Source organism: Barbus barbus (assembly GCF_936440315.1).
Source record: "Barbus barbus genome assembly, chromosome: 30".
NCBI classification, from domain to species: domain Eukaryota; kingdom Metazoa; phylum Chordata; class Actinopteri; order Cypriniformes; family Cyprinidae; genus Barbus; species Barbus barbus.
In genome coordinates, this window is record NC_136758.1 from 26,548,934 (window position 1) to 26,567,611 (window position 18,678).

The following is an 18,678-nucleotide window of genomic DNA, read 5'->3' on the forward strand; positions in this document are numbered from 1 at the left end:
GCTTTTTCTCTCTCAAGCAATCTCAGTGCATTGCATTTTCATATACGTTTACTGCATTAATCAGAGTATGCGCTGAAACGCTGGAGTCTGACGAACATGGATCACATGAAGGTGAGTGAAAACTGAACACTGTTAACTGGATGTGCTTTCATCTCAAACGTCCTGTAGTGGGTAATAGACCAACAAATCTTCTTCCCTAGCAAGTTAAAATGTAATTACAGAAGGTCTTGAGTGGTGCTGTTAATCTTAAGAGCTGGGTTTTCTGTCTAATGTAGCAGTCGTGTTTCGAGCTCTCTCTACCCGTCACGGAGAAATGCAACCCCATCAGCAGAGATATTGATAGAGCGAACGGCAAACAGATGGTGCAAATACTGAGAAGATGTGACGCCGAGATTTTTGAGAAGAAAATAAACCATGATCCATTTCATCAGGTTTGGCCTAGTGGTTTTAAAAAGGATATGTAACTATTAAATGTCCTTATGCTCCTAACAAGAGTCTTCTATGCTAATGACCTGTGCATTTTGTTTATAGAGACTATATAGTTCACCAGTCATCCAAACGATGGTGGATGTTGCAAAGAGGGTGGAAATGATGCTGAGGGTCAGTAATATCAACTAGAAGTCCTTTAATTTAATAACTCAGAAATAATAGTTTAAGTTTATACGTATATACAATTATATATTTATTTTAATTTAATATTCATTTTAATTTATTTAATTTAAACAGTATTTAACATATCTAACTAGTATATATAAAATTTAAATGATATATTTTAATTTCATATTATTTTTAAATTACTTAACATTTTTTATTTGAATAATAATTCTAATTTAAAATAATACATTTCATTCAAAGAAATTAAAGACATTTTAAAAAGTCAAAAACGGAATAATTCTCTGAAAATTCTAAAATGTCAAAAAACATGATGATAATTGTTTTCTCCCTGCAGGACCCTGAGGAGAGTTTGATTTTATTAAGTGGCTGTGGAACATCAGGCCGTATTGCATTTCTCTTGGTGGTATAGAGTTTAAGAAAGATTTATCCATTTAAAAAATTAAATATTAATGGAAAATTCAATCTGACATTTTCCCCACTGTGTTCTGTATGACTGTTAAATTTCTTCTTTATATTTGTCATATCATATTTCATACCTCAGACATCCTTTAATGAGATGTTGAATGCCCAAAAACAGAAGCAGATCTGTTCGTACATCATAGCTGGAGGTGACAGGTGAATAAACAGTCTGTCTGTTTGATGCATAAGACGAGACTCCAGTGTGACACTGCAGTATTTCAGGACTCTCTTTTTAAAGGGCCCTGCTGACATCACAGGAGGCTCCAGAGGACGACCCGGTGCTGGGAGCTCGCACGCTGGACAAGGTGAACGCAAGAACAAAGAGTGAAACAAGTTATGTGGCTTTACCTTAGTAATAAATCAGTTTCACCAACCAAAGCAGAGACAACAGGCTATTCATTGACATTTTCAGAAGAACATGTGAGCAGCACCTGTGCTCAACACCGCAATGCCAGATAGCTCTGGGCGGTTGCCAGGTTGTTGCTATGTGATTACTAAAGTGTTTGAAATGATTTTTTAACACATGGCTATACACTTACTCGGGTGTTGCTTATAGGCCTAAATCAATATTGCTCAACTCACATCCCTAGATATGGCTCAGGTCCCTCCTTAATTATAAGTCTCTGGGATTTTCACCCATTTTATCATTTGAAAATCAATTAGAAAATTAACTGGTGAAGAACTTTTAGAAATATTTGGTATTTAGATATTTGAGTAATGATACACTCTAAAAAATGCTGGGTGAAATATGGACAAACCTAGCAACTGGGTTGTTTTGACCCAGCAGTTGGGTTAAATGTTTAACCCAGTCTTCTGGTAGTAACCCAACCACTGGGTCAAAACAACCCAGTTGCTGGGTTGTATTTAACCCAGCATTTGTTTTAGAGTGCATTAGTAATTATGCTTTCTTTAACAAAAACACTATTTAAAGAACATTCAGCTTGACAGATGTAAACATCATTTTTTTCCACTAACAGGTTTGTGCAGGAAAGAAGCGCATCCTGTTCATTGGAATATCCTGTGGCATGTCGGTACGAATAACACTATTGTCTTTTTCTCAAATCACATTATTTAATCAATAGCAAAGGACAAATGTCGTGACAATAGAAATTTAAATAAGTCATCTCCTCATTTGTAGATTCATTTAACTAAAAATTTAATAGTTTTGGGTTAAGTCTATATTTTAGGGTTTTTAGGGTATTTTAGACATCCCTCTTTTCCAAGAACAGTCCTGGGTTTCAACTTCACATTTTACATACAAAAAAAAAAATTGGAACAACAAAGCCTTCAAAGGCAAAAACCAAAATAACATATATAAAAAATATTTTAAAAATGTAATTACTGTATGCAGCATAGTCACAGTTTGTGAAAATAAAATATTTAATACAATAAGAAAAATGTAAAAAATAAAAAAAAAATTGTTCAATTTAAAATAGATATAAAAAAACTAAATAAAAAGCATGCTACAGTTTTATTTATATTTAGTTCTCACATTTATTTTGGGAATTGTGTTATAATATTATACTATTTAGATCTCTTTTCTATATGCATTGGCTACTTTTTACCATTTTTTCATAGTGTGATTTTTTATTAATTGTATTAAAAACAGTTAGGGTCAGTTTAAACCTGCAAAGATCATAATAATTATTGATTAAATAATAATAATATATGAAGCCCACAACATATAAAAACAAAAGCATACACAAATGTATCGTCCCCAATTTTTTACTTCATAGATAATAACAAATGTGATTTTAATTATACTGTATTTTGACCACTGAACCACTGAAAAAGGCACAAAAGCTGTCACTGATGGTACCTTTTCAAAATGTAAAATTTTGCTACAAATTTGAACATTTAAGGTACTAAAAGGCACCTTTTTGGGGTAAATAAGGTCCAAAAGGTGTACCTTTCGAAAGGTATTGCCACACTGACAGCTTTTGCACCTTTTTTTTTTTTTTTTTTTTTTTGAGTTTACTGTTGGAAATGTCTGCAGGTTTTATTTCATTTCTTTCAGACGTATGTAGATAACGTGAGCTCTTATCAAAGCCGTCTGCAGGTCGGCTGTGAATGTGCTTCATGATGTTGTTCTGTGTCAAAGGCACCATTTGTTGCTGGGCAACTGGATTTTTGTCTGAAGCACTTAGACGTCTTTACTCCAGTGCTCCTGGGATTCAATCCTGTACATATGGCGAGGTAGATATACCGAGTGCAAACAATGCCTTTCTGCATATTACAAACTCTCATATTGTGATTTTAAGAGCACAATAACAAGAGGAGATTGCATATACTAACATTCTTGCCATGCTGACAGGAGTGAACCAATGCAGGACTGTTCATTTCACTTTAAAGACGTTGCAGAGAGGATGACTGCAGAGCAGAGAAATAAGAAAGCGTTCGTCCTAAATCCTGTATTGGGGGTATGAGACACTGCATTGACATAAACATATCTGTGCACGTGCAAAACACCACCAACTGCTCTGAACACCTTAGCAACCACCCTAGTAACCACTGGCAGGCACCCAGGATACTCTATAATAATGGCTGCACAGGCATTCTATAGAAAATGTCACAATTCTTACTGATGTTTATGGAGTGTCCACCCATCATAAGAAGCTCTGGTCTCTCCTCATAGGCTGAGGCCATCAGCGGATCGTCCCGGATGAAAGGAGGCAGTGCAACTAAAATCATTCTGGAAACTATTCTTCTGGCTGGACATGAAGCTGCATTTAGAGGAAAGATAACAACACCTGAGTAAGTTTTAATTCCACTTGGTATTTATTATAAACTAATTTGAGGTTTAATTGGTTCCAATAGTATATGATAATATATGTACTGTTGTACTGTACCAACTACATGAACTGCAATACACACACACACACACACACATACATACACACACACGCACACATATATTTCCCCAATAAAAAATGAATAAATAAAAAATCTGACTGCTGATCATACCATAATAGAATAGTGATTTTCCATGATAGAACAGAATACGGCTTTGATTACTGATCATAACAGAATACTGATATACCATAATAGAATAGAATAGAATAGAATACTGCTGATCATATAATAAAAGATTGCTGATTAACCATAATAGAATAGAAGAGTAGAACAGAATACCGTTTTGACTACAGACTATAGCAAAATAGAATACTAATATACCATAAAAGAAATTATGGAAATAAAAAAAAACATAGCAAATTTTCCATAATATTATGGAAATGAACACTACAAAATCAGTCATTTTGATCACAAAAATAAATAAATAAAATAAAAAATGATGAATTCATGGTGGGACTGATATGTATTTATTTTACATATAATATGTAAATATATTAATATACATATAATATATAATATAGCATGCGGGCGCTATATATATATATATATATATATATATATATATATATATACATATATACACTACCCTAGAAAAGTGGGGTTTTGGACAATATTGGCATGAATCCTTTTTCATTTGTGATAATTTTGCACTGATAAGGGACAACACAAACTACGAAAACATATTTTATTACATATACAGTTTATACAAAGAAAAAAATTTAATTTTCGATTCATCAAAATATCCACCATTAGCAGCTATTACAGCTCTGTATAATCTGGGCATCCGAGCTGTCAGGTGTCAGGGTTCTGTCACTTCGGTCTAGTTTATTCATGGTTTTGTGACGGAGCCCTGACACTCCCTTCTTGTCTTGTTTTTTGGTGAGCGCGTGGCTTCGAGTGTGCTCGAGCTGCGCGCTCTCTTGTCTGCGTGCTCTGTTTCATGTTGGGGCGTGGTGTTCGGATCCCGGCACTCCTGTCTTGTTCAGACTCTGTTCTGGTTTCGTGTCGGGGTTCGGACACTCACGCTCCAGGTTTGTTCTTGCTGGGGAGCGTGCGATTTCGAGTTTGCTCGGGTCGTGCGCTCCTCTGTCCTCTGTCTCTGTGTGTGTGCGTTTTGTTCGGCACGCGGTTCGGTTTCGGCCGCGTGCTTTTTCTTGTTTTGTTTTGATCTGTGCTTTCATGTTTGTCATGTTTTGTGAACATGCAGCTTATGAGTCTCCTCGTTAGCTGCGTGTTCGTGTCCTGTCTTGCACATGGCTAGTGATTTGTTTTGCTGGCCATGTGCTTGTGTTTTTGTTTTGTGTGAGCACATGGCTTGTCTTGTTTGGTTCTATGTGCCATGTGCTCATGTCAATTGTCTTGACCCCACCCACCTTGTTTCCTAATTATTGGTTAAATTTCCCCACCTGTGTTTACCTCATTACCCTCCTCATTGGCTCCCTTTATAATCTCCTTGTGTTTGCAGTCCCGTGCTGGTTTGTCGTCGACCCTACCCTCATGAAGTCCTGTCCTGTCCTGCCTTGCCTTGCCTTGCCTTGTCTTGCCCTGCCTTGCCAGTGTGTTTTCCCCTACGGGGTAGTTTTTGTTTGTTTGTTTATTTTATTTTATAATTAATAAAGCCCGATTTTCCTCCTGCATTTGAGTCCTCGCTCTATCCCTGCACCCAACCCTGACATCAGGTTATTCAAACATTGACGATACTGTATATTACTCCAAGCCTCCTGAAGGATTGCCCAAAGATGATTCACACTGGTTGGACACTTCTAACGGACATCACGGTCCAGTTCCTCCCATAGTAGCTCAATTGGGTTGAGGTCGGGTGATTGGGGAGGCCATTCCATGACAGACATGATGCCAGCTGACTGTTTCCTCTCCAAATAGGATTTGCACAGCTTGGAAGTGTGCTTGGGGTCATTGTCTTGTTGGAAGGTTTAGGAAGGTTGGGGTGTTTCCAAACTTTTGGAAGGCAGTGTATAATTAAATATATTATGTAGTATAAAATATTGAACTATTTCAGTTCTCTTAAGACTAATTTACTATGATTAAATGTGTCATTCAGATATATTTCTGCCCGGATCTTCGAGCATGAGATGGTTTATGAAACTACTTACTCAAACAGTGATGAGCTTGCAGCACTTATTCATAAAGCAGGAGAGAGGTACAACATCTCCTGACACATGAACCTGAGCTTTTCCACATGAACAAGTTGAGCTGCTGGCACATGTGTTTAAAAAAAAGCAGAAATTGCCTTGGTAATGAAGGTTTTGACACAATTATGATTTATTTTTCTTTCAACAGCCTTCAGAAGAAAGCACATGTGTACTATATTGGATGGCAAACTCTTGGCATTATAGGACTGACTGATGCAAGTGAATGCATCCCAACATATGGAGCAGGTGCTGTGTGCAGTGCCAAATATTATTTTATAATTTGATATGTTCCTTAAATGTGTTCATTTGACAGTTTGTTAATGGGTAAATTAATAACAGTGCAAGAATACATTTATGGGAAATGTTACAACCCAAAACTACTTTTTAATTGTAATTATTTGATCAGATTTTGATGACATCAGAGGTTTCATCAACAACGGTTTCAGAAAAATGAAAAACAAAGAGGGGGATCTATCATCTTTGGTGAGCTCAAAGTCATTAATTTAACAACAAAGTGACAATTCATTTTAAAAAATGAAGATTTTATCATCATTTACTCATTCTCATATTATTCCAAACCTCTATGTATTAAATGTTTTTGCATCTGCAGAACTATCCCCTATCCAATACCTTATGTATTTGAATTTTTCTTATTATAACATTTATTAACAGCTATAACAACTACTTCTAGGGGCCAGAATTTGTAATTGGCCACAAGGATTTTGTGGAAACAATCTTACCTAGCCTGAGTCAAAATGACATGGTCCTGTTTCTGTTTACAGTTAATGGTGAGCAAACAAGAACCAGTTGCACAAAACATGGTCAATTCCTTAGATATATTTTATATTTTAATGTCTCTCCTAAGATGACCTGCATGAGGTGACGGCACTAGCTGATCAAGTGAGGCGAAGGACATCTAATTTGCATGCAATTACTCATGACCTTGAGAAATTCACCGTCCCTGTGAGTAAAATGAGTAACCAGGATTTTTGCCGCTACAACAACTCTCACTTCTTGATAAAATTCCCTTGCAGCACACATCTTCTAACTGCATAATGCTGCTTATGTAATAAGCAATTTTTTTTTTGCATGGACTTTGTAGTTTAAAAGAGAACAAATAACTTATATTTTAAATAACTGTATTATATTTTTTACTATATATTGCTTCAGGAACGTGTATGCATCTTGTTTGAAACCGTTCTGCACATCACATGGTCTTTTTCCTCAGAGGACGTGAACTCATTTGTAATGGTGAGCCATCTGTCACATGAACTACTCCCACAAGTACCAATTTAGTTGAAGTATTTATACTGTAATATCTCTATATATACATATGCTGTAAGAATAATAAAGTAAAGGCTTCAAAGAGACTTTTATTCAACAGAGACAGCACTGGGAGCTTTCAACTAAATGGTGTCTTAATGCAATCAGCACAGGAGCTCATGTACTGAAGGGAAAAGTCTACATGAACTACATGATCGACCTCAGAGTAACTAACAGCAAGCTGTACAGGAGAGCCATCAACATTTTACAGGTATCATTATTATTATTCATATCATTATGAATTCATACTGTTGGAACCAGTTGAACCCCAAGTTAGATTAGAACCCAAAAATGCCAAACAATAACCTTCATGTACTGTTTTTGAGCTCTTATAGGAACTACATAACAAATATGATGCCCTAGCAACTACATAGCATCCCTACACTCTTAAAAATGAAGGTTCCATTTTTGGTTCCCCAGAGAACCTTTCAGAACTTTAAAAGTTCTTAAAAGGAATCATTGTTTAAATGATCTGCAGTGGAAAGGCTCTATGGATGTAAAATGTTCTCAACAGAACCATAGATGTAAATGAAGAATCTTTATTTGTAGGAGAGTAGCATTGTGGAAAGAGGGCAAACACCACTCGCATTTTCTTTGGAAAATGTAAAAATAGAGATTGAATTTGAATTTGAATATTATGTCTGACTATTTTTAACTCTCAGTTTTAAAAAGTAATTGAGCTGGAACTTTAATACGACCCCTGTGTGTGGTTTCCATATGGTGGGTTTAATTATACCATCACTGTCAGCGGTTCACAGGCTGCTCCGAAAGCGAGTGTGAAAGAGCTCTACTGAGAGCCATCTACAGTACAGATGACCTGAGTGAAGACATGACATCAGCAGATGTGTGGAAACACACAGATAAGGCAAACAGACGGGATCGAGTAAGAACTTGCTTATTTATCTTGACCATCTTTGACGTAGACAGAAGTATTAAAGATTAAATTCAGTCAGGTTACCGAACACTTTTTTAAAGGAATTTTTACACTAACAAAGATAACACATTAGTTTTAATGCATTAACTAATATTAAAGAACAGTTCACCCAAAAATGAAAATTTGCTGACAAATTACTCACCCTTACGCCATCCAAGATGTAGATGAGTTTGTTTCTTCATCAGATTTGGAGAAATGTAGCATTCCATCACTTGCACATCATTGGATCCTCTGCAGTGAATGGGTGCCGTCAGTCCAAACAGCTGATAAATACATCACAATAATCCACACCACTCCAGTCCATCAATTTTTCAGCAAATGTTCATTTTTGGGTGAACTGTTATAAACGTTAATAAAAGTATTGCATTATTAGCACCTGATATGTTATACCTGATATGTCCTGCACTGGCAGGTGGTCCCGACTGCACTGGTGATGATACGGTGCGGCTGCACTCTCACTGAAGCATGGCATCATTTGGATTGTCGTCCTGTGATTCGAGATGCAGTGAGCGCCTGCTTCAATTCTTCCGAGAACAAAAGCACTGTGGACTAAACACACAACAAAATAATGCATTGCCACAATGAAGGGGCATTTTTAAGACAGAGTGTTTCAGGCTGTGTTGCTTGGCTACTAATCAGTGACTATAAATTCTCGTTATGCTCTGTATGCATGCTGTGGCCTTTTGTTGTTGTTGAAATAAATCCAACTGGTGATGACATCAGGGGAATTCTGATCATATTTTTCGCAGAACACTTCCTTGACCTACTAACAGTAACTAGTGGAAACTAGTTGGTCTGGCTGCAGTGAGCTGGTAGTAAAGTGCGCTAGTCATGCCATTGTACCATCATTCTGCTGGAGTGCACACGGCATGAGCAGATATGACTGGTAAACATGGGAAATTCTATGTGCACCTGTAAACGTTGCTGCCCGTGTTGCCCACCGAAGAGCGAAGAGCGGTCCCTCAGCCGCAAAAGAGTCTTCAAGTCGATCTACGACTATCCTCAACGCACAATATGGGATCTAAATCTGAGTAAAGGAGATATTCTGGAGGTGACAGGAGAGAATGAGCACTGGTTGTATGTGAGGAGACGCACAGCTAAGGGTAATGGATCTACAGGCTTTGTGGAGGAAAAGGGATATGTGCCTAAAGACTTCATCAAACCGCTGGACAGCGTAGAGGCCGAGTCGTAAGTCCTTGAGTTACTTTTGATCGTTTTGAGCTTGTGCGAATGCATAATATATAGAGCAACCTCACGCTTAGTGATCGAGTCTCTGCCCTGAATGAAACTGGATTCCTGTGTTTCCAGTTTCACAAGTTCTGGTGAAGTTCCTACAGTGCTGTGTTTTTATGTAGAAAAGACTATTGAGAATGATTAAAGAGACAGAGTTTGGATGTTATTGGACGCTAAGATATATCAGGGTGAATCTGTCAAGAGACAAGTATAAGAGATCCAAAAAAAGTTTCTAAGCTTGTTAATTAAAATTAAATTAAATACATTAAATCCCTTTTTCATTTGTTTGTGACATTATTTTTTTAACAATTAATTTTTTTCCTCCATAATTTGAATACTGTAATGTTAAATTTTTACAAATATTTTAATAATTTAATAATAAATAATTTAATAATTAAATTGAAACACCTTCTACAATGATTTAATAATAAAATTAATAAATATTATATTATGTATGTATATATATATAATAGAATGTATGTGTATATGTTTATGTGTATATATAAATACACTCACATACAGCATATATTTTGAAAACACTTACATGTATTTATTTATATAGTATATATATATATATAGATATATATAGATATATAGTGCTGTCAAATGATTAATCGCGATTAATCGCATCCAAGATAAAAGTTATTGTTTACATAATATGTGTGTGTACTGTGTATATTTATGTATATATAAATACACTCAATATATATATATATATATATACTCTCTCTCTCTCTCTCTCTCTAAAATAATAAAATCAGCATAAATATTACGTTGATGTACGTTTATGATTATACTTTACAAATGTAAAAATTTTATAATGAATAAAAATAATCCAAAAACAATCTATTTAGTATTAAATTATGTTTAATATTATGATATAAGTATACTATGATAATTTTTCTTTCTGTGAGATTCACCCATTAAAATAGTTTATTTATTGCCCATTTAATCTGTCAAACAACATTGTATCACAACACACTATATTGGACACAAATAAAATTACACTTAATAAAAAACTAGTGTCAACTGATTTTCAGATGGTATTTTGAGAATGTTAAAACACGTATAGAGGCCAAGAGATGTCTGCTGAGACCAGAGAACAAAGAGGGTGCGTTTCTCATCTGGAAGTGTGATGAGAATAATCAATATTACTTATCAGGTATGACAAGTGTGACTCACACACACATTATATCTCAAGCCTCTACCGCTTTCATTTAACTGCTTTATTTTGCACTTTAACCCAGTAGAAAAGAGATCAAGTAACAATAAACCAAACTTGATCTTAACTTGAAGAGTAGCTAAATAACATTTTCTACAAATGATTTCTTTTAAAGTGAGGAACGGCCTTCATACACGGCATTACAAGGTCAAGCAGGGAGAAAACGACAAGCCCTTCTTCCTTGTTCATCACACACCCTTCCAGACCTTGCGTGAGCTGATAGAGTTTTACTCTAAAAACGAGGGCGGACTCTGCGCGAAGCTTCACGAGCCCTGTGTGAAGGTCAGTGAAAACCTACAGATTAACGAAAGTACTGCAGCATACTATTGAAAAAGTTGTCCAGCACAATTCCAATCTGTCCGTTACTCTTCTAGCTGGACCAGCCAGCTCCTCTGACTCTGTCATTTGAAACCAAATGGGAGGTAGACAGAAGCTCACTTACCAAAATAAAGAGGCTGGGCAGCGGGGAGTTTGCGGAGGTCTGGCAGGGGCTCTGGAACAACACCACAGAGGTGGCCATCAAAGAGTTCAGAGGTAAAACAGGTTAAAACGTGGTTCTCAACTAGATACTTCATGCCCCATGCTTTACATTTAATGCTGAGTGCAAAATAAATGTCTTACAAAATTGAGAAGTGACTTTAATTAATATTGGCATAAACATATTTTGCTATCATAAATATGTTGCATTTTATTATTTGCATTTAGTATCCTTTTTCACCTGGTAATCATGACTCGAACAACTCAAGCAAGCTAGTATACCAGCGAACAAAAACATGTTCTAAGAATGTTTAGCTAACATTGTTATTAAGTTACAAAAAAATAAAAAAAAATTGTGAATAACATTTTCTGTGCTTATGTTTTGAGAACATTAGTAAAGACCAGATAAATTTGAACATTTGAAGTTGTATTACCGTTACTGGAAGAATGTTTGTTTTTTACCGTTTTTAAATAAACGGCATGAACCTTAGCCAAAGTGTGATTAGCTAGGAAGGTGCATCTTCAATTATTTTACTTTTAAAATGATCATCAATTGATATTATCTGTCCCACTTTACTTGCAGATGTCAACTATTTAAATATCAAAACGGAGATTGATATCATGAAAGAGCTGCATCACGAGCATTTGCTGAAGCTCTATGCTGTGTGTACCAATAGTGAACCCATGTGTTTAGTCACAGAGCTCATGAAAAATGGCAGTTTAAAGAAATTTCTCATCAGTAAGTGAAGTAATATTTACTCGCATGCAACTAAAAACATTTAGACACCCTAAATATTAACTGACGCATTGCTTTGACAGAAATAAGTTTGTTTTTCTTCAGGCCACAAAGAGAAACAAGACCTGGAGTTTTCACTCATGATGGATTTTGCTGTGCAGGTAACTTGATTTCTTTGTGAGTAATTCAGTTTTCTGGAATGTGATCAAAATCATACGGCCAGTTTTCTTTAAAGACAATTAAACTCGACATGAAACTCCCAAGCTGATGTTTTTCTTAAAGAAACAACAAAATCAATGGAGGGAAACTAGAGTGACTGGAAAAGTATTTTCTGAAAATTTCAGAACATGGGTATTTTTAACAGAACTTTATAGTACATTACAAATATAAATATTTTTTTTTTAGAATAACATGCACCGATGAATCATTATAACCAATGCATTCTCTCTAAGTAAGCAATTCATACATTGATTTCTCTGAAAAGGCTCGTTTTATTGCTCTGTTAGTGTAAGAAGCCTGACACAGCAACATTGACATTAATGTTAGGGAGACAGGTGGCGTGTTCATTATTTTTGGTGCTGCTGTCATGCAAGATCAGCTGCTTCTCAATATTCAAACTGATGCTTCCTCATTTCCTCGCTCTGCCGCCCTCCAGCCCGTGACCCGGAAATCGATCATTATGAAGGACAATTCTCCGAATGCACGAGGCAGTGAGGAACGAGGAAAAAGAAAACCCTCTATGTGCTGTTAAAACACCTTACAGATGCATAAAATTCCTCATTCATATCCAGCACAACAGTTACGTTTATATATACTATTTAAATAAAACATCTTATATACTTAAGCAGTGCATCTTGCATTGTTAACACTGATTTAGGGATCACACCGTCCAATCAAAAACTTTTTCAGTTGATACTAAACCAAGGCCCTAAATTTGTGAATCTTTTTATTTAGAAGACCCAAATGGTCTTTTTAAATGAATTAAATAAATAAACGATTTAAACAGATTTAAGTTGAATTGAAACAAGTAAAATAGCAAAAGAATAAGAATTTCTTGTAATCTATTTAAACAGATGGAAAATAATATATAGGCCTACACACCAGAGTTGGGTGAGATGCAGTAATAAATGCTTCTAGTCTCGTCACATTCAATTATGAATAGAGTGGAGGAACCCGGAAGAGTAAGGCAGCAGCTATTTGCAAAAGTGTAAATGTCATAAGTGTAAATAGCATATTTTCTTAGTGAGATACTATTTACACTAAGTGCAAATAGCAGTATTTTTTAACTATATGCTATTTAAACTAAGTGCAAATGGCTATAGATTCTATTTACACAATTCAAATAGCAAGATTTTCTGCTATTTATACTAGGCTACTTATTGCAAATAGTGGCAATTATCTGAACCTCAGTATTGTAGTACATTATAGTACAACTCAATAATAACGTATTGAGTGTAAATTATAGTTTTAATTCAAATTACTAAATGGATGCCACCTTATTGGGACAATAAAGCCCTCCCTACACCTACCCTAACCCTACCCGAACTTTTTGATTATTTCCTTAATTTTTATTGAAAATAAATGCCTTTCCGTTGCGATATGAGATTTGAAAAGGGAGAAAAAAAGTTCGGCAAAAGGCGGGCTCGAACTCGGGTTGATCGCATCAAAAAACACACGCCTTACCATCTACATCACTGAAACGGATATTAATTGAGCATCTTTTTTTAGTCCTGACTAACCGAATCACATGTTGGTGGGCGGAGATACTGTAAATAGCCTTTGCCAAGAAGGCGGGCTATTTGCACTTAGGCTGTGTCCAAATTCAGGGTCTGCATCCTCCTTAGGATCCTTCCTACCCGGTTGAAGGAGGAGGGATCCTCCGACGTCCGCAAAACCCGGAAGTCGGTGTTTGTGAATTTGGACAGCCTACCCTTCTTTCAGTTCCCTCCCTTACCCGTTGCTCATATCCTGTCGCCTAGCAACCGTGACAGCCGCCAAGCAAGAAGCGGGAAAATGGATAAACAAAGAGTTATTCTCCTCATTTTAATTCTTTTGGAAGAAATAAAGCAATTAAATAAATTAAATACTTTCTTTGCTCGTTGTCGGAGAGTTTTTTATATCAGACTACAAGACAGTCACATCCAGGTAAGCCATTATAGCCTATTTTTATTTGTTTTTAAGTATTCTACTAATTTATCCTACAAATTCATTGAGCCGAAGCATAAACTTTAGCTTGTTTTGTCAGAGAAACTCCTCTCCCACTCCGCTACCGCTCACTTCGTCCGCCATTACGCTCTGCCGAAAAGAATTATGGGATAGGTAGGACGGGAAAGGATCCACCACACCCATCCTTCCAATTCGGGGAAAAGGAGGACGTATTTGTGGGCCGCATTTGAAGGATCCTACGAATTTGGACAGCCTTCGTCGCGGCGCTGTGACGTAACATCCTTCAAATGAGTACTCCGAAGGATGCAGACCCTGAATTTGGACACAGCCTTAGTGTAAATCGGGTGTGTCTGTGAAGCTGCGGGCTCTTTGATCGCCCCCTGGTGGCTGGCTGCAGTACAGGTCATAAACCCCGCCCTCTCCATGTAAACGAATGGGACTTCAATCAAAATAAAAAAAATAATTACACTTCCAATACAATTTTCCGAAATATGGTTTTGGTCATTTAAGATAGTTGTTATCACGCTGATATATGTTCAATTGTTTGTTTTTGTGATAGGTTTGATTTTAGCTAGTAATTTGATGCTATGAAAATGGAGCGTGTCGTTATGGTTGATTGGGTCTGTGGGAGTTTGTGCGAGAGTTTGATTCCACGGCTCCACCTCATGACGCTACTGCGCAGACTCTGCCTCCAAACGAACCTCTACTGCGCAGACTCGGGCTCCAAACGAATCTCTACTGCGCAGACTCGGGCTCCAAACTACTCTCTACTGCGCAGACTTGGGCTCCCAGGCTCCAAACGAATCTCTACTGCGCAGACTCGGGCTCCAAACGAATCTCTACTGCGCAGACTCGGGCTCCAAACGAATCTCTACTGCGCAGACTCGGGCTCCCGGGCTCCAAACGAATCTCTACTGCGCAGACTCGGGCTCCAAACGAACCTCTACTGCGCAGACTCGGGCTCCAAACGAACCTCTACTGCGCAGACTCGGGCTCCAAACGAACCTCTACTGCGCAGACTCGGGCTCCAAACGAATCTCTACTGCGCAGACTCGGGCTCCCAGGCTCCAAACGAACCTCTACTGCGCAGACTCGGGCTCCAAACGAACCTCTACTGCGCAGACTCGGGCTCCAAACGAACCTCTACTGCGCAGACTCGGGCTCCAAACGAATCTCTACTGCGCAGACTCGGGCTCCAAACTACTCTCTACTGCGCAGACTCTGCCTCCAAACGAACCTCTACTGCGCAGACTCGGGCTCCAAACGAACCTCTACTGCGCAGACTCGGGCTCCAAACTACTCTCTACTGCGCAGACTCGGGCTCCAAACGAATCTCTACTGCGCAGACTCGGGCTCCAAACGAATCTCTACTGCGCAGACTCGGGCTCCAAACGAATCTCTACTGCGCAGACTCGGGCTCCCGGGCTCCAAACGAATCTCTACTGCGCAGACTCGGGCTCCAAACGAACCTCTACTGCGCAGACTCGGGCTCCAAACGAATCTCTACTGCGCAGACTCGGGCTCCAAACGAACCTCTACTGATCTGAGGTTGCATTACAAATAGGTAACACTTTACAATATGGGAGTTTCCTTTTTAGAGCCATCTAAAAAAATTGGTCATATGTGAGTTTTTGGGGGGGGCTTTTATTTTGTAATGCAACATCAGATCGTCTTGAAACTGGTTGAGTGAAACCATGGGGTAGTGGACTATTAATCTGAATTGAAATTGGTCTGTGGAAACAGGGAGTTTCCTTTTTAGAGCTATCCAAAATCAAAGACAAAACTGGTCATAAATGAGTTTTTGGAGTTTTTATTTTGTAACAGAAAATCGGACAGGCCTGACATTGGACAAATGACATTCTGGAGTGGTGTACTATTAATCAAAAGTGAAACTTTTTTGTGGAGACAGGGAGTTGCCTTTTTATGACTATGTGAATGCACAGATAAATATGGTTATATGCAAGTTCATGAAAGGCTTTTATTTTGTTATTTCATCAGACAGTTATTTTCATATTATTTGGAAATTCTACATTTAATATTACTCAACATTTGAAGTCATCTTCATTTTATCAGACCATTTTTTAAAACATTTGTATTATTTAACATGGCGACTAGAATGGCCGTGTTTTTCAAGGTGGAGGCTGGCCTGACCGCAGTAATGTTGTTTCGGTCCTTCTGAAATGCCTGAACAAAGTCTGTCATCAAAGTAGGCTATTTCTGAATAATTGTCTTACACGACTGCATTCCCAAATAGTCTGCTCACTCTGAGAATTTATAAATAATTTACAAATTTATAATAAGCTATATGACAAAAATTATATTCAGTGGCTTTAGTGTCAATAATTATATTTAGTGTCAGCTTTACAGGAAGTGACGATTTGGTTCTCCTTGACTCGTTGGATGGAAACGGTGCTTAATTCGTAAATGTTTTATGCGATATTACAGTTTTGTGCATCTTTGGATGGAAACATATTGACGAGCGCTGAAATGCCTAAAAATACATTTTCCACTGAAGTAGTTGTTTGCTAAACTACTGCATTTTTTTTTAGATTACAGAAGGAATGATGTACATTGAAAATAAAATAGTTCACCGCGATCTGAGAGCCGAGAACATTCTGCTTACCGACATGCAATGCTGCAAAATAGCTGATTTTGGACTCGCTGAAATTAATCTTGCTGGAAGCCGCAGAATTTCATCAGGTGAGATAGGCTCTTTGAAATGTTCATGCAAACATATAAGACACACAAAGTGTATTTGACAGTTCTCATTTATCTGCAGCAATAAAGGTCCCAGTGAAATGGATGGCCCCTGAGATATTTGACAACAAGGCTTACACAAGCAAGAGCGACGTCTGGTCTTTTGGCATTCTTTTAACTGAAATCGTGACGTATGGCGATGACCCATACCCTGGTAAATACATTTCACCACTCTATGACACATGTGGGTGCAGGATTGCATGTCACCCAACTCTGGTGCATTTCTTTCTTCCACAATCTCAGGTATGGACAAAATGACATGCGCTCGGTCCATTCAGAAAGGAGAGCGGATGCAGAGACCGGCTGGCTGTCCCGAAGCGCTCTACGACATTATGTTGCTGTGCTGGAGGTTAAACCCTGAGGAGAGACCAACATTTACGGAGCTACGGGAGAGGCTGATGGCTCTCATAAATGAGCCTGATTCTGAACTGGAGTAGATACTGTAGAAATTAGAGAACTGGGACACTTCTGAGCTTAGGTTATACGCATCCAACACATATACTATATCACTTATAGTTTACAGAGGTAACAGGACATATCTACTGAAATTAAAGCAACATGGGTGATTCTCATGAAAATGCAAAACAAAAAAAATATCACAGTAAATATTACAGTACAAGTCAAGTCTGCTTTATTGTGCCTTTTAAAATTAAAAACGGCATATATCTAAAATTATATAATGCAATAATGAGAATTTGAAGCTAAAATGCTTAATTGTCATGGGGAAAAAGTAAAATGGCCTTAAAAAGAGGCTTTGTTGTCTTTAGGCAAAATTTTAAAATAAAAAATACATTTTTGGCATTACATGTAACTCAGGTGTGTTCTAGACAGGTTTCATGAGATTCATCCATGTGCAAACTGACATAAATCTCTCAAACATATGATAATGAAGGACTATTACTAGTATTGCTAATCAGTATTCCCAAAGGTGATTATGACGTTTCTTATAGTTTCCAAAAAGCTGTTTACTATTCCCTGGTGAGCAGGAAATATTCCATTGTTGACTGACATTTTTGTGATCAAAGCTGCTGAACTAAAAAATGCTGAATGCCTGGATGTAGAAACACCATGTCATGTGAACTTTCGACATTTGGTGACAGCAGAGTCTTTGCAAATGAATGTTTAATTTTTAACCTTTTATGTGAAATGTTGTAGGAGCATGTATGTTCTGTGACCTGATAAAGAACATACTAATGTAATTATGTAAATCTGGATTGCTGCTACTACTGTAAGTGCGCTTTTTAAGGCAGGTTTCCTTCTTCCTTCTGAAAACATTTTACATTACTAAAATGTTTTAACAGCCCTAAATACTTGTCTCTGAAAAAACAAACTCAAATTCTTTACATAATCTTTACAGTAAATGTCAAGTTTTACTTTGAATTATACCAGTCAAAAGTTTTTAAATAGTTATATAACTCACCAAGGCTGCATTTATTAGATTACAAATACAGTAAAAATAATTATATTGTGAAATATTTTTACAATTTAAAAGAACCATTTCCTGTTTTAATATATTCTAAAATGTAATTTATTCCTGTGATGCAAAGCTGAAGTTTCAGCATCATTACTCTTCAGTCTCATATGATCCTCTAGAAATCATGCTAATATGCTGAAAATTCAGCTTCCCCGTCACAGGAATAAATTACATTTTAAAATATATTAAAATAGAGAACATTTTAAATAGTAAAAAAATATTAATTAATCAAATAATTTTTGATTAAATAAATACAGCCTTGGTGAGCATAAGAAACTA

The 18,678-nt window shown here is 37.0% G+C and overlaps 2 protein-coding genes across 2 annotated transcripts; both read left to right on the top strand.

Annotated features, from left to right (window-relative positions):
- LOC306850465 (glucokinase regulatory protein-like) lies at nucleotides 1-8,887 on the top strand (the record flags this gene model as incomplete). Its single annotated transcript, XM_079386117.1, has 19 exons — nucleotides 1-111; nucleotides 276-431; nucleotides 532-600; nucleotides 950-1,018; nucleotides 1,157-1,230; nucleotides 1,313-1,379; nucleotides 2,052-2,105; nucleotides 3,176-3,270; nucleotides 3,389-3,494; nucleotides 3,710-3,828; nucleotides 5,987-6,085; nucleotides 6,226-6,323; nucleotides 6,484-6,560; nucleotides 6,769-6,865; nucleotides 6,943-7,040; nucleotides 7,248-7,328; nucleotides 7,462-7,611; nucleotides 8,149-8,283; nucleotides 8,747-8,887. Exons 1-19 carry the CDS (start codon nucleotides 97-99, stop codon nucleotides 8,885-8,887), a joined length of 1,800 nt encoding a protein of 599 aa, XP_079242243.1. The 5' UTR covers nucleotides 1-96.
- A 225-nt stretch (nucleotides 8,888-9,112) lies between these two features.
- Nucleotides 9,113-18,303, top strand: LOC306850211 (tyrosine-protein kinase Src42A). The gene is made up of 9 exons (XM_079385719.1): nucleotides 9,113-9,522; nucleotides 10,608-10,729; nucleotides 10,905-11,071; nucleotides 11,164-11,323; nucleotides 11,850-12,005; nucleotides 12,108-12,163; nucleotides 16,718-16,868; nucleotides 16,948-17,079; nucleotides 17,169-18,303. The coding sequence occupies exons 1-9, from the start codon at nucleotides 9,227-9,229 to the stop codon at nucleotides 17,360-17,362; spliced, it is 1,434 nt and encodes a 477-aa protein (XP_079241845.1). The 5' UTR covers nucleotides 9,113-9,226; the 3' UTR covers nucleotides 17,363-18,303.
- The last annotated feature ends 375 nt before the right edge of the window (nucleotides 18,304-18,678 follow it).